The following is a 14,350-nucleotide window of genomic DNA, read 5'->3' as shown; positions in this document are numbered from 1 at the left end:
AGATATTTAGTAAATGGTGCAGTTTTTCTGTGTGTGTGAGGAAGGAAATACAAAGACACCGTAGCTGAAGTTATGTAGATCGTTTGTTCCCTAGGGCACTGCCCTGACCTTGTGCATGGAATCCGAACAATGAAGTTTTGATCCCTGAGTGAGATGAAGTAACCAGTAGCTTTCCAGGGGAGTCAGCATTTAAGCTGTGGAGCGTTCCTGGAGATTAATGTGACTGCTGGCAGATGGCATATGAGTGATGATGAACATATGCTAATTTTTAAGTATATGTCTATGGCTAAATGTTGATCTGTAACTGGAAGTCTCTACTTTAGAAGACAGAAAAGGATCTTTTTTTTTTTTTCTGAAAGCTACTTTGCAGCTACTTTGTGTTGAAACAACCTCCCATTTCGTGAATTTCTACTTTTTCTTGTCCTCACACGTATTGACATGTTTTGTGTGTCTTATTGTTAAGCTGTAGCTTATTGCACTTTTGGAGGGCTGCATGCAATGGAGCTTAGACCTGATCAAGGCCACTGCATCCATCTGCTCTACACAAATTGAGGATGATAACTGCTGATAAAGACAACTAAATTCTATCCATAAGCAGATGATTTCTACTCCTGTCACACTGATACTTATACTCCCAGCAATTTATCAAAAGAAACGTTTCAGCACCTGGCCAAGTAATCTTATGACAAGCTACCATGGACTTTATCTTCAAAAGAATGTTCCCAGTATTCCTGCTTAATTGAAGAAGCTGCCCAGGTGTTTAAATCAGGCTTTGGCTTGACTTCTCTCCCAATTCAGACTGTGCTGGCACAGACAAGAGTATCTTCCCTTTATATGGGGGCTGATTCTACAGTTACTGTTTCTCATATTGTGGAGCAGAAGAGCATTGCCAAATTCACTGTTGTTACACACACCTTGGCGGGTCCACAGTTTGCCCTTCCATGTGCACGTTGTTTGGGGTATGCTTTTTTATGACCTTGCTGCTCTTTGTCTCATGGACCCTGCTGTGAGGCTGCTTTGCCTTCTTTCTTATAGTCCTGATTAAAGAGTCTGCCATGAGGAACTGTCACCAAGGAGCCTTCACAGAAAGAGACAGAGGGAGTAGTGTGCCTGCACGGTTACATTCCAGAAGAGTACAAGAAAGTATCCCAGTGCAGCTTGCTTCCTGGTGACAGGGCCAGAGCGCCTGCCGGAGGTGATTGCTGAAGTGTAGTTTGAATAGCAATCATCAAGGAAATGGGATTTGCCTGCTCTTTGTACACAGATTTCACTGAGAGATTAGCAGATTTCACTTACGGATTTCTTTAATGGCATGTGAAGTCTCCTGCCTCGTGTTGCATAGAAAGTTTCTGGCAACATAGGAACTGTGAAAAAATATCCATTAATCGATATGCAATTAATCAGGTGCTGTGTAAATCTCTGCCTTGTAACAACACCCACAGCAACATGGAAACTAAGAAGTGAGCCCATTTCTGTGGAATTTGACACAGGGTTCTTGTTTGCAGTTGACCTCTCTGCAGTTCTGGAGCTGTTCACAACAGTTGCTCTGAAAGAGGCAAAGTCAGCTTGTCACCACCAGTGTTGTAAAGACCCCGGGGTCAGAGGAAATTGCCTAAAAGTCCTCTGCAGTACACAGGCAATGTAATCTAACTTGACTGGAAGTCACAGCACTTAGTTAACTCAGACCATTTCAACCTCCCTGCTTTTTTTTTACTGATATTTATCAGACAACAGGGCCAAAAGCTTGTGTTCCAAATTGACTGTTGGATCACTCAAGTCTTGTGCTTGGATTCTGAATGGTGAGCACAGGTAGGTGGGACATCTCAGCCTATTGAACCAATTTGTTAAACCCAGTTAAACCATTTTGTGTATGTCTCGAACAGTAAAATGGAATGAGAATAAAATGTGTAGTATCAATAACAGTGTGAGCTGGAAACAATAAATGTGAGTGTAATTATGAATAACAACTGCAAACAATGCCCAATTCAGTATCTAGATAACACTATTTCATTATATATGGAAAAACAGCACTGGAACTCTCAATACAGGACATAAAAATGAAAACAGAAGTCTTATGTACTAAATACATATGGAATATATTTCATTTTTGGTGTGAAAATTCATAGTAACTTCTAGCACTTCCTTGATTTGAGAAAACAAATTTTAGGTACCTTCCAAGTGGCTGAAATCTAGTTTGTTTTTTAAAAAAAATCAGCACAAAATAAATGCTCTCCTGTCAGTTGTATCTGTCAGGCCAGAATCTGTATTGGCTGTTCTGGAAAGATCTGCTGGCAGATCTCATTGCTTTGTGTTACTGATGGCAACTGATAAGAGAAGCAATTCTTTAACAGTTGTTAACTATTACAACTCTATTTCCTGTCTTGTCCTGAGTGATAACGTTGAAAAAAGGCAGTTGAAGTCATTAACAGCAAAGCCCGTGTACTGAAGTGTGTGTATGTCTGTAGATTTATCAGACGTTGCACCCCTTTTGGTCCTTCAGGATGCTCGATGAATCAAACCTTGCAGCATCTATGAATTTGAGAAAGATAATCCTTAATTTAGAGGGGAGGAAGCTGGAGCCAAAAGGAGGTTTTGTCATGTCTGGGACCACAACACAAAGCTCTAGATTGTCTGTAAGGGTGGCCTTTTTCTAACTACATAGAGGTTTTTTTTAATTTAGTTTTCTGTATTTGTACTCATGTCCTACAATGCAGTAGATAACAGGAAGTTTTCTCGTGCATTTTGTAGTGTGTCTGGTGGAGAACTTTTTGACTTCCTAGCACAGAAGGAATCTTTGAGTGAAGAGGAAGCAACCAGATTCATCAAGCAGATTTTGGATGGTGTGAACTACCTTCACTCTAAGAAAATAGCTCACTTTGATTTAAAGGTAAAGATGCTGATTTAGAGTTAACATTCCTGCTGTTTTTAATGACTGACTGCAATTTGTACAATTTGATGCATATCTGTATCTGGTAACATGCCTAAAATAACATGCCCACTATGTTTAGAATAACGTGAGGAGTATGAGTCATTCGGTGCAGTCTGGTTAACAGAGAGACTTCTTGCTTTCTTAACCGCTTAGGGCCTTCAAAGTACACCACACAGAGCCCTCTACCTGCTGTGTCAGGTGACATGCATAGCCTAATCAATAAAGAAGAGACTCTCTCCTTTTGGTTGTGCCCTGCCTAGGTGGGCATGCTTATCTGAAGGTAGAAGTCTGTCATCCTTGGGGATTAAACACTTGACTATAGAATAAAGTGCTTTCTTAGTTGCAGACCCACAGCTATAGAACTGGCTCCTCAAACATTGCTGCTTCCAGAAGTGCAGTCAAAATACGCTTCCTCCATAGAAGATAGAATGAAAACAGGAAATAAAGGGAACTCTTTTAAGAGTCCTTCAGGAAAATGAAGGAAACTTTACTGCTTCGTTACATGTTCTTTGTGCTAACTTTAAATCCAGGTTAGGGTAGTGCTAATTACTGCACTGATGTGTGTGCTATAGACAGACTCCTCCTAGAATCTCAAGACACATATGCTGATTGCTTGTGCTAAATGTATGCCTAACGCTGTCTCTGTCTTAAAGTTCTTGATTACCTGAGTCAGTGTTCATGGCATTTATGCAGTCTTTGTGAATGCTGAAAATTACATCTAGCCTAACAGACTAGTTAGCAAAAACTACCATTGAAATCTTCACTTCAGGAGGCATGCACAAAAGCATGTGAGATGTATGAAGCTATAAAGGGATGTACACTTCATTTTGGAATTGCTATGTGAATCCAGAAGCCAAAGACTGAAGGTTTTCACATTGTATTAGGAAACAGCATAATACCTAGTGGTATGAAATTATTGACCTAGTGATATGAAATTATTTTGTGAATATAGGTACGATTTTTTCTATACGGATCTCTAGCAACTAATTTGATATTTAATACCAGTGGTATCAGGTGGTTGATATGGATGTTACGAGAAATGCAAAATAGAAATGAGGGAGGATAAGTAGAGAATCATTTCACTGACAGAAAACATCAAATGACCTAATAAAACATATTCACAGAATAACTCTCCTGGGTTTTATAGGACTGTTATTGGAGATTCACTAGCATTAATGCTACTAATAATAATGCTAATGAGACCCATATTTTAAGGCAGTGATCTGATTAGATAGAAGATAATGCATATTTACCTCATCACTTGACAGGGCTCCATTGATTGCAGTGGAGCTGCAGAATCTTAACACTACCTAAGGAATAAAACGGTCCAAGAGGTAGTGACTGTGACTTTTTGCCATTTCAGTCTGTTCTTTGTGCTCCAGACAAGCTTATATCTTGTACCAGCAGTGAGCACACATGCCCTAGATCCTTGGAAGAATACTGGACTTGTTAGCCAGAGGCTAAAATAGGCTTTTAACTATGCTTGGTCCAATGGCTATGATATTAAATTATTCATATGCTTTCTTTCCCAGTGCAGTTCTGAATGAATGTGTGCGTTACCAGGAGATGTTAGGATCTGTTTTGAAAAGGCCAGGCATCTGTCAGCAGTGAATCAAATTGTCTCACTGTCGCTCTTGAGCTTATGATTAAGTTATGAAAAATTAATGCATTGAAGCTTGTCATCAGACAAATTGAAACCACAGTTAGTTCTGAAACCTGTGATTCAAGGGGTGGCAGGGAGTAACTAAGGCTGAGAAATTTAGTTGGGAAAAAAAAAAAAAGAAATATCCATTGCATCTTGGGAAGAGTAAGGAATTCAAATCTATATTTTAGAAAAAGCTAGCTCTAATTTCAAAGTTGTTCTAGCTTTGGTTCAGGGCTTTGCCCTACAAACCTGTAAGAAATGCTACATGTTTTTTTAATGGCTTGCTGTTATACATGAACTAGGACCTCTAATCCCAACGCTTGCCACTTTCAGAACTATTCATATAGCAAATCCTGAATCTTTCTGGGTCTTCTTGTTGCAGGTATGAACTTAGTGCCACAGGAAATAGTATTTTCCTTCCCTATGTAGGTTTAGGTGTGTCTAGAATCTCTTAAAAGCCACTTGCAAAGGCATTATCCAGTGGATTCTGGTTCAGTAGGAGTAGCTGGACAGAAGTACTGAAGTTTCTCAGTGTAAATTCCTGTAACAATTCTGCCTAAATGCTGCCAGCCAAATTTCTTAGTTGTGCAGCTCTCCTTCAGGATCAAGCAAGAGTGCTCTGTCCCCACTTTGGGTAGTTGCACAGTTTTGGCTACCTGCTAACTGTTACATCTGCACTGGTGGTTGTAACTGAGGTAAATCCATGGGGTCAGGGTATGGCATCTTCCAAGGGGGCCTTGTAGGCCAAGATATATTTTATAATCTAAGAGGGGACAAAACATACCACGCTCCCAGTTCACATTGTATCACTGTGCTGCTGGGATAATAATCTAGTGACATGTTTTATCAGATGAGTGAACTAAATACAGTAGTGTGGAAAAACTTCTGTCCCACTGTGAAAACAAGGATATGTTGTTTACATCCTGGCAACAGCCAGCATTAAGAAAAGCTTGGAAGTACTAGTGGGAAGGTGAGAGTAAGGAAGATTTTGTCTGAGATGAGAATACAGACTGTAAAAGGAGGAAGGTATTACTTTTATCAGTTTTGTTTCACTATTGTGAAGTTCTGGTCCATTTGTTGATGTCAAATTTCACAAGTTGTCATCTCTTTATCAAAAGAGTGAATTGTATATTGGTAGGCACAGGTATGCATTTCTTGTTCTATGGTGCTGTGTATGTGAAGGAAAAAAACATTTGATAACTCTTAAGTATAGATCTGCTACTTTCCCAAGAGGATATAATAACAAACATCTATCTTTTGTTATTTTTAGCCTGAAAACATTATGCTTCTAGACAAAAATATCCCTATTCCACACATCAAACTCATTGACTTTGGCCTGGCTCACAAAATAGAAGATGGAGTTGAGTTTAAAAACATTTTTGGAACTCCAGAATTTGTAGGTGAGTGACCAGTTGCTTTGTCTTGAATTGCAAGTCCTGAGTAAGTTGTGACATCATTTTGAAGTTAAGAAACAAGGAGTAGAAGTAGTTTTCATTTTGTTTGTATCAAGGTGACCTAAATCTGGAGATTTACTTTATTTTTCTAGAATAGGCAAATGGTGCTTTCATTAGATGTGCTACCCCTGTGAGAGTAGGATGTTGCCAAATAAAATTTAGAGACACAAATTCAGGATTGAGGTTGTGAAACACTGCAATACAAATTATCATTTTCTACTTGTTGCCTGGGGCAAGTAAGCTATCTCTGTTAGATACACAATTCCACAGATTTCTTTATGATTTCTTACTAGATAAAATTACTTCCCTTATATTTTCCCACCTGATTTTTTTTGTGTAGCTTGCTGATCATAATTCTAATTTGTCTCTCTCCTTTCTTTTGGTTTCATTTGGAGGTTCTGCAAGTTGTGGTGGGGAGGGGAGAGACCTGTAATTCATATTCCAGTTAACCACAACTGTTGCTTGACCTGAGATCATTTCAGTGCTGTTACAGACACCTGTTTTCATCTCAGTACCTTGCCTTTTCTCTTGCACGCAGTCTTACATGGGGATGATTTCCAATAAGGAAATATTTTTATAATGATAACAGGTTTTCACATGGCTAGCAATGTAGCCTAGCCTGTAATTTTAATCTCTTCCACAAGAGCTAGTTCTGATTACCTATGAGAAGCTAGCTTAAATGACACCAGTTAAATGTCGTTCTGAAAACAAAACAAAGCTCAAATAATTTGCTATTGAAGGCATGATTTACACTATAACTTGCATATGGTATCTGCCTGACCCTTACTGAGTTGCCTTATACTTCAGGTTACTCAGTATGATCTCTCCTGGACACTTGTGAACTTGAATTCCTATCAGAACTGTTGAAGTATAAACAGTGTATCCTATAACTACCTTTCATTTTTGCTCTCACTTTCCCTTCGCACCCACATTCTTGTTTTAAATATCTGTTACAGCTCCAGAAATAGTAAATTATGAGCCACTGGGACTAGCTGCAGATATGTGGTAAGTTCTTAACTTCTTTTCCAGGTTGCTCTACTAGTAATTTTTCCCAATTTGTTCTGAAGAGAATCCATTCTACTGCAAACAGAACAAAATGTAGTTACTAGTTCATTGTTCTGTCTTTCAATTTCTATGGATTCTTTTTAATAAAAATGATGAGCATTTAACTTCTGCAAAATTGCATTGGAAAATTTTAATAATGGCAGTTAGAGGGTTAAAAGGTTGACACTGTCCACTGCAATGGAGCAATCTTAAAAGAAAACATGTTCTTGCAATGCCTGTGACAGCTTTATTTATAAGAGCACTGCATGCAGAGGAGACCTGTGTACTAATCTGATCTGCTGAGAAGGCAGCCAAAAGAAATCACCCTGAACAAAACATCCTTGCTTCTGTTTCTTTTTAGTTCTGGTGTGTACTGTAGTAAATTCTACTACAGTAAAACATTAATTTAATAAATATAATCAATGTTAATATTGATGTTTCAGTGAAAATGTGAATTTTACATTGTTCTTTTTTTTTTTTAAGAAAGATAGTAGCAGTTATCTAAGACAATGATGGCTTTTCTGCCTGCATAGCAGCAACTATTGACATCTCAGTATTGTGTACACTGAAAAAGATGCAGATCATATAGAAACCCTGCAATTAATCTCCTTTGTATTACAGGAGCATAGGAGTCATCACCTACATACTGTAAGTACAACAACAGATTGATTCCTGTAAATGTGTTTCTAAAGCACTAGTGCACTAGTATGAAATAGCTTTTTCCTTCAGTCAAGCAAGAAAGGAGCTGCACATGCAGGATGGACAGTCTAAAGGGAAATGTTATCCTGAAGCCTTTTCAAATTTAAAATAAAATTAAAAAAAAGGTAAAAGAAATTAAGAAGGTCATTATGAGCAGATGAAGAACAAATGTCTCTGGCATTGCGAGGCATTTCAGCTTCTTATGAGGTCTCATTAGCACAATATGATGCAGAAGACGGAAAAGCATATAGTTTGGCCATAGAATGGTTGAATTACTAGTGTGCAGAAAGAACAGAAATAGAAAATGTAATAGCAGCATTTGCAAGCTGAGTTATTTCTGGTGAAAACAGGCAAGTTTGAATAGATAGGGGTACTGGTTAAGCCAAAGCTTAGATTAAAAGGTTTTAAATTGTTCCAGACCCTTGCTTTTTATCAGCGTTCTGTTTTCAGTGACACGTGTACTTGACAGGACATGGAACGTGATTAACTGCTTTTTATGGGTCTTCATGAATGATGAGGAGAAAACTTTGGAGTTGAAGAAAAGCAGGTTGGAATACTTACTGTATGGTTACAGGGATGCACAGGTGCCTAGAAGCACTCAAGAGTTTTTTTCCATTGCATTAAGAGTTCTGGAGGGAGAATACTGAAGTGAATAGGTCTGTGCTGTGTCCAGTAGTCAATCAGTTTTATCCAGTTGGCTAGTTATGATTGCCATAGTAATTAAGTTTGAAAATGACCTCCCTACAAAAGATCAGAAAAAAAGAACATGCTTTTTTGTGACAGGAGGAGTCAACTTCTGTGTTACGCCAGATAACAGGAATTAGTATGCCTTTATATAGTGTTACCTGTTCATGTCAAAGCTTTTTGTTCTGAAGAATTCTGAATAAATGGGAGTGTGTTTAATGATACTGTGTACTTTAGAAAATATGGCAGCAATCAAATGGATGCCATCATCAGGGGTAGAGGTCAAAATGCACGCAAGACCTCAGTTCAGTAACTGGTGGAGTGATTAACTGAGTTATAAATGCAAAGCCTTTATCACTGAGGTCTGCTGTTAGGTGTTCACAGGCACTGAGTCAGGATATGTCAAAAGTCACTAGGTGTTAGGATTTGAGAATCCTTCCATTTTACAGACCTCAAAACTAAGTCCTAAAGAGGAAAAAATTGTCAGAGAAGCATGGAACATAAATGATCACTCTGACACTCGAGTTTTATGGAGCGAAGGTAAATAGTTATCAAAGACAAAAGTCATCAGTCACAGTTGAGAGAGAGAGAGAGAGAGGCAAAATAAGCAAATCAAGATGAAAGTATTTTCTGTCTAGATAAAGACTGCTGAATTCCATTTTATTATAATGTTGTCTCTTATATCCATGCAGTTGGAAAAGAGTGCCAACAATGAAGTCTTGCATTGTTCAGAAATGGTTGGATTCTATTGCAACCTAAGTCCCCTTGTGGATTCCTTTTAATGAGCAGTGTGCCCACACCTGTCCTGTGGAGTTGGCCTCCAGACAAGGCCACGCACCTGATTTCTGGTCACACGTTGTATTGTGGTTCCAGCTGAGAAACATCTGGCTGAACCTCCTGTGCAGGGAACTTGTCAGTGGCTTCGCAGGCAGAAAATTGCAAGCAGGGTTTTTCCTGCCTGAAAAAAAAAAAAAAAATCAATATAAATACAACTTCATCTGCTTGACTTGATGGAAGTTTCTGCCTGGTGTAGTGTTTGTGGGGTTCACAGGGACAGTGGCTCTCCTTAGCTGAAGCTTTTTCTACTTAACTAGCAGTGACTTAAATGAGACTCAGAATGGGAGAATCTCTGCATTTCTGTCAGAGCACACAGTGCTGTTCTAGAGAATTTCAGGATGACTCAGAACCACAGATGGAGCAAACCAAAGCTGGACCTGTCATTTCCCAAGTGGCATGGCTGCTACAACACAGAGATGCACAAATGTCCCAAGTGTACATTACATAGCCACTGTCATTGAATTAGAGGACCTCTGCTGTTTATTTTTCTGATTGGTTCTTCTTTCTGGCTTATCCAGGCTTAGCGGTGCATCGCCTTTCCTTGGAGAAACTAAGCAAGAAACACTTGCTAACATCACAGCTGTGAATTACGAATTTGATGAAGAATTTTTCAGCAATACCAGTGACCTGGCAAAAGATTTTATTCAGAAACTCCTGGTGAAAGATACACGGTAAGTGAAAATTCAGAAACATTCACCCCTCTTGTAGAGAAACTTGGTGAAATAGCTTGCTGAGTAATCTGCAAAGGTTTCCCTGCAATGTGTACCCTGCTATTGAAGAGCAAGACAGCAGGAAAAGTTCTGTGGCTGTGCCTATAGTGAAACACTGCAGCTAGAAACCCTACCAAAAGGAACCAAAAGCTCCTTGGTTAAATTTTAATTTCTGGACTACATTCTCTCCCGGGTCAAACTGGTACAACAATGTGTAGGTAAAGGACTGAAAATGGTGTGCAAGATCTTTAGTTCTGGGTAATCATCACTCCAATATTTCAGTCTATTATGAACTACTTGCAAGGAGATAACATTATCCCATGGCACATCCTCAGAGGTTCAAGGACAGAAGAATCACTACACATGCTCCTGCAGGAATTGTTCTTTAAGTCTCTGTGCATCTGCTACAGTCACCTAGAGTGTGTGTGATAGTTTTGTTCCTAGTTTTATTCCCAGTTATTGGGAACCCTAGACTTCAGTTCATTTATTTCTTTTAATAAGCTACATATAGAAGTAGCATCTCATTCCCTTAAGCCTGTTTGTCCCAGAGGGATGTCAGGCCACTTGCAGTTCTTTTTAATAGTTTCATAAGGAGAAAAGAACAATATTAAAAAGGGACAAGCTGTTGTGTCGAGACTTCTGCAAATCCTCAGGCTTTAGTATATGTTAGGGTAGGTAAGTTCTGAGAGGTTTGCAAAGGTCTAGCAACCTCTTTATAAGCAAGGGAAAGTCAGGGACATTGGTATCAGTCACGTGTCCAGAGGCAGTCCTTGTGCAATGCTGTGATTCTGCCTTTGATGCTCAGTGGCGATAGGGTGCTGTTCACTGAACTGCCATGATGCAGGAATGAATGATCATGTTTGATTAAGTTTGAAGTGTTTCTCTTAGAAATGATATTTTCAGGAAACGGCAGCTCCAGGAGTGATGTAATATTATGCTCTACCGGATGCTTTCAATATAATTAATGATGTGTATCATGATATAGTCATATTAAAGGTGTATAATTTATTCTCTAAGCATGTAGGATGAATATAAGTAATGTTTTGTCACTTTTTATAGGAGGGTACACAAAAGTGCAGATAGATTTTGGACAAGTAGGAATTAAAATTATGTGGAGTGAGGACAGCTCCTTACTGAAACTTAGAACATTTACCAATCTACACACAAACCAGATGCCTTGTGGAAAAACATAACCCAGAAGTTTGATTATTACTCCTGGAATTATCTTGATGCATGCTTTGTTGGTTATACAAAGCCCAGGAGAAGGTCAACGGCCTTGTATGCATGGTATTTCTTATTCAAATCTGTTTTTATTTATTTATTTATTTATTTATTTTAGGAAACGGCTTACCATTCAGGAAGCTCTGTCTCATCCATGGATAACGGTAAGACTGAATAAAAAGACAGATCTTTTTTTTTTTTTTTTTTTCTCTTCTGTGAGCAAAGCAGAAACAATGTTCTCTCTCTTATTGATGTGATAAATGGAAATCTGACCTCTAAGCCATTAGAGGTGGTATGCATCTCAAAGAGATGCACTGGAAAAGAAGCTGTTTGGATCTGACTCAATCTTAGGATTTCTGCAAACCTTAATCATGACCTTTTATTACCATAGCTTTCAAAAAGAGGGAGACAAACAAAGCTTTGATGTTTGTTGCACATACAGTGTCCTGCGTTAAACTGTGCTTTGCATTTCTCCGTCCATCTCTATGTGCATGGATATATACTGCATATTGGGTTTAGTGCTTTCTTGAGTTGAGAGTTGACCATAACCGATGTGAAAATATAATTTCCCCCAGAATATAACTGCTTGCACCATGTGTGTTGATTTGCATACATTCGTGTCTGTATGTATTTTTTTCATCATAAAAGTTGCTTGTTTGTGGATAAATCTTTCATTGAAAATACATTTGGCTAATCTCAGCATGACTAATGATGTTTGAAATCCATTTTTTGCTCTGCATTGTGTGAAGCATTAAGTGGAGTGTTTTCAGGATTGTTGTTCTTCCTTTTACAAATATGGATGTTTCTGAGACTGATTTAAAAAAAGATTAACAAGAAAATGAACTGTGGCCTGGTACTTAACACTTACTGCATTGGAACGATTGCACGATGCTCATCACACTAGCTTTTTTTTCCTTTTAATCAAATGCATGAAGAAAAATCTGTGGGAGCAAAGAATCTTCCAGAATTGTGAAAATTCAGGCTGCATCCTTTGTGTAGACTTTGAATTATTGCACTGCCTTGTAAATGTTCAGTAATACCGCTTCCTCTATCTGAAGACTCACCAGCTGAAGGAAGAAACAAAAGTCGAAGAAAAGAAGGTTGAGAACACACAGCTGAAGACAAAACGGCTGAGAGAGTACACCATAAAATGCCATTCGAGTATGCCTCCCAACAACACCTACATCAACTTTGAGCGCTTTGCGCGTGTAGTAGAAGACATTTCACTTATGGAACGAAATTTCAGCAATTTGGCTGCATCCCATGATTCTTTGCAGGAGGACATTGATGCTCTGGTTTCCATTTATAATGAGAAAGAAGCTTGGTATAAAGAAGAGAATGAAAGCGTGAGGCACAAGCTCTCTCAGCTGAAGTATGAATATCGTAAAATTGAATCCTTGAAGAGGCATCTACAAGATGATATCAAGACTGTAGGTGCTAGTCTCAAAGGCATAACTGGGAAATACGCTGATCTGCAGAGTCAATATGAATCTCTCAGTCGAGAGCTTTCTGAAGATCTTAAGTGGATACAAGATTTAATGAGTAGTTTTCAACCAGAAAATGGAAATGAAGCCTGTGTGAATGGAAACTTTGACTCTGTTTTCAGCAAAGATATTAGTGAATCACTAATGGACCTATTAAACAGATCTTGCTGTGAAGAATTCCTTGCAGGGTTGAATCTTGATGTAGCAGAATCAAATCAGTAATGTTGTAGGTTGGATTAGGTGCGGGCTTTGCTGCCTCTGTCTATGTACAGCAGTTTTTAAAAAAAAAACAAACAAATCAGTTCATAATCTCTACACAAAAACATCACCTAGAACTGAAATAGAAATTCTGATGTATTGCACAAGCTGCAAAACCATAAATCCCAGTACTAAAGTTTGTAGAGTTGAAGTTATTTTCCAATGTTTGGTGTCTGAACTTGCAGGAGGTAGATTATCATTGCGGTACGGACCACATCTAACCCTGTGGCCTTTTGCACTGCTTATAGTTTATGGTTCCTAAAGTGTACCAAGTAACGAATGTGGAAAAGCAAGTAGTTCAGCCTGTACTTACTCAAGGCCAGGTGCCTGGAAACCAATAAAGAATTTGTGGTAGCATCTTTGGCTGGATGAAGGAAACAGTCATGTAGACCTGGTGTGGGCAGAACAGAAGGGAGAAATATTTGCAAATTAAATCTGTGCTCCAGCACAAAGTAAATGATGTAGTAATTTAACATTTAGTACTGTGGAAATTTGCTGTGAAATGTCTGCCGATGAAGAATGGTTAAAATTTTTTTTTAGGCCTGTTATTCAGGTTGGGATCTTTTACCATCAAAAGGTATAAGCTAACAATTTATTCTTCAGTTTAAAATTCAGTTAAGTTTCCTGTCCCATACCAAAGAGATTCATTTGAAAGACAGAGCTGGAATTTAATGAACTGATCAAATTACTATGTATGTAATTTTGCAGTGCAAATATTAATGTGAGTGATAATAAGCATAGACATCTGATTTGCTTTCTACAGTAATGCTGATGTCACAAAGCTACAATTGATTTGAGACTAGTGTTCTTGCTATGATGTTTTTTCTTAAGTTTTAGAAAGTAAAAGAAAAGTTGGCCCAAACTTGAATCCTGCCCTGCTGTCTTGTATTTCAAAGAAGTCACTTGATTATGCAATATAATGTTCACAGATGTACCTCTCATTTTTGGACACAATAAATTGTTCTTTATGTAGGACACAATTTTTCCTTGATGATGTAGTTAGTGACTGAAAAAGAGATGTTGGGCTTCTGCGTACTGGGAAGGTTTGCAGGCTAGGTTCTGCAGCTAGTTTGCAGCCTCTTTACTTAGCTGCATGAATTTGCTGCAAGGTGACTGTTATACAGCTACAAGAATTAGAGAGGTAGGAGCCAAGCATCCCTGCATCAAAACTCAGGTCTTTTTTTTTTTTTTTTTTTTTTTTAATAAGGAAGAGTTTTAATCTTTAAAAATAACCTAGAGCCCAGTGAGAGTTGATATCTTCAGAGAAGACTCTCAAGAAAGAGAGTCCACCTTCCCTCAGCTGTAATTTCATGTCCTCTGTTCATGTAGATTTTCTTTATGAACAAATGCCCTGGCATGATGAGAAAGAACATGAAATGAGGCCA

The 14,350-nt window shown here is 38.4% G+C and overlaps 1 protein-coding gene across 2 annotated transcripts in view; it reads left to right on the top strand.

Annotated features, from left to right (window-relative positions):
- The window catches only part of DAPK2 (death associated protein kinase 2), a 40,613-nt gene extending 26,480 nt beyond the window's left edge, over positions 1-14,133 (top strand). Inside the window, exons 4-10 of one of the 2 annotated variants that reach the window (XM_082768961.1) lie at positions 2,749-2,887; positions 5,845-5,974; positions 6,985-7,033; positions 7,694-7,720; positions 9,811-9,963; positions 11,342-11,387; positions 12,282-14,133. In XM_082768961.1, coding sequence (XP_082625087.1) covers positions 2,749-2,887; positions 5,845-5,974; positions 6,985-7,033; positions 7,694-7,720; positions 9,811-9,963; positions 11,342-11,387; positions 12,282-12,929 — 1,192 coding nt within the window. In that variant the 3' untranslated portion in view covers positions 12,930-14,133. The remainder of the gene's footprint in view (positions 1-2,748; positions 2,888-5,844; positions 5,975-6,984; positions 7,034-7,693; positions 7,721-9,810; positions 9,964-11,341; positions 11,388-12,281) is intronic. The other variant, XM_082768960.1, reaches the window with a different exon arrangement.
- Positions 14,134-14,350: the final 217 nt, after the last annotated feature.

Source organism: Aythya marila (assembly GCF_965140915.1).
Source record: "Aythya marila genome assembly, chromosome: 11".
NCBI classification, from domain to species: domain Eukaryota; kingdom Metazoa; phylum Chordata; class Aves; order Anseriformes; family Anatidae; genus Aythya; species Aythya marila.
The sequence above is the reverse complement of the archived record's forward strand: the minus strand, read 5'-3'. Positions and strand labels throughout refer to the sequence as shown.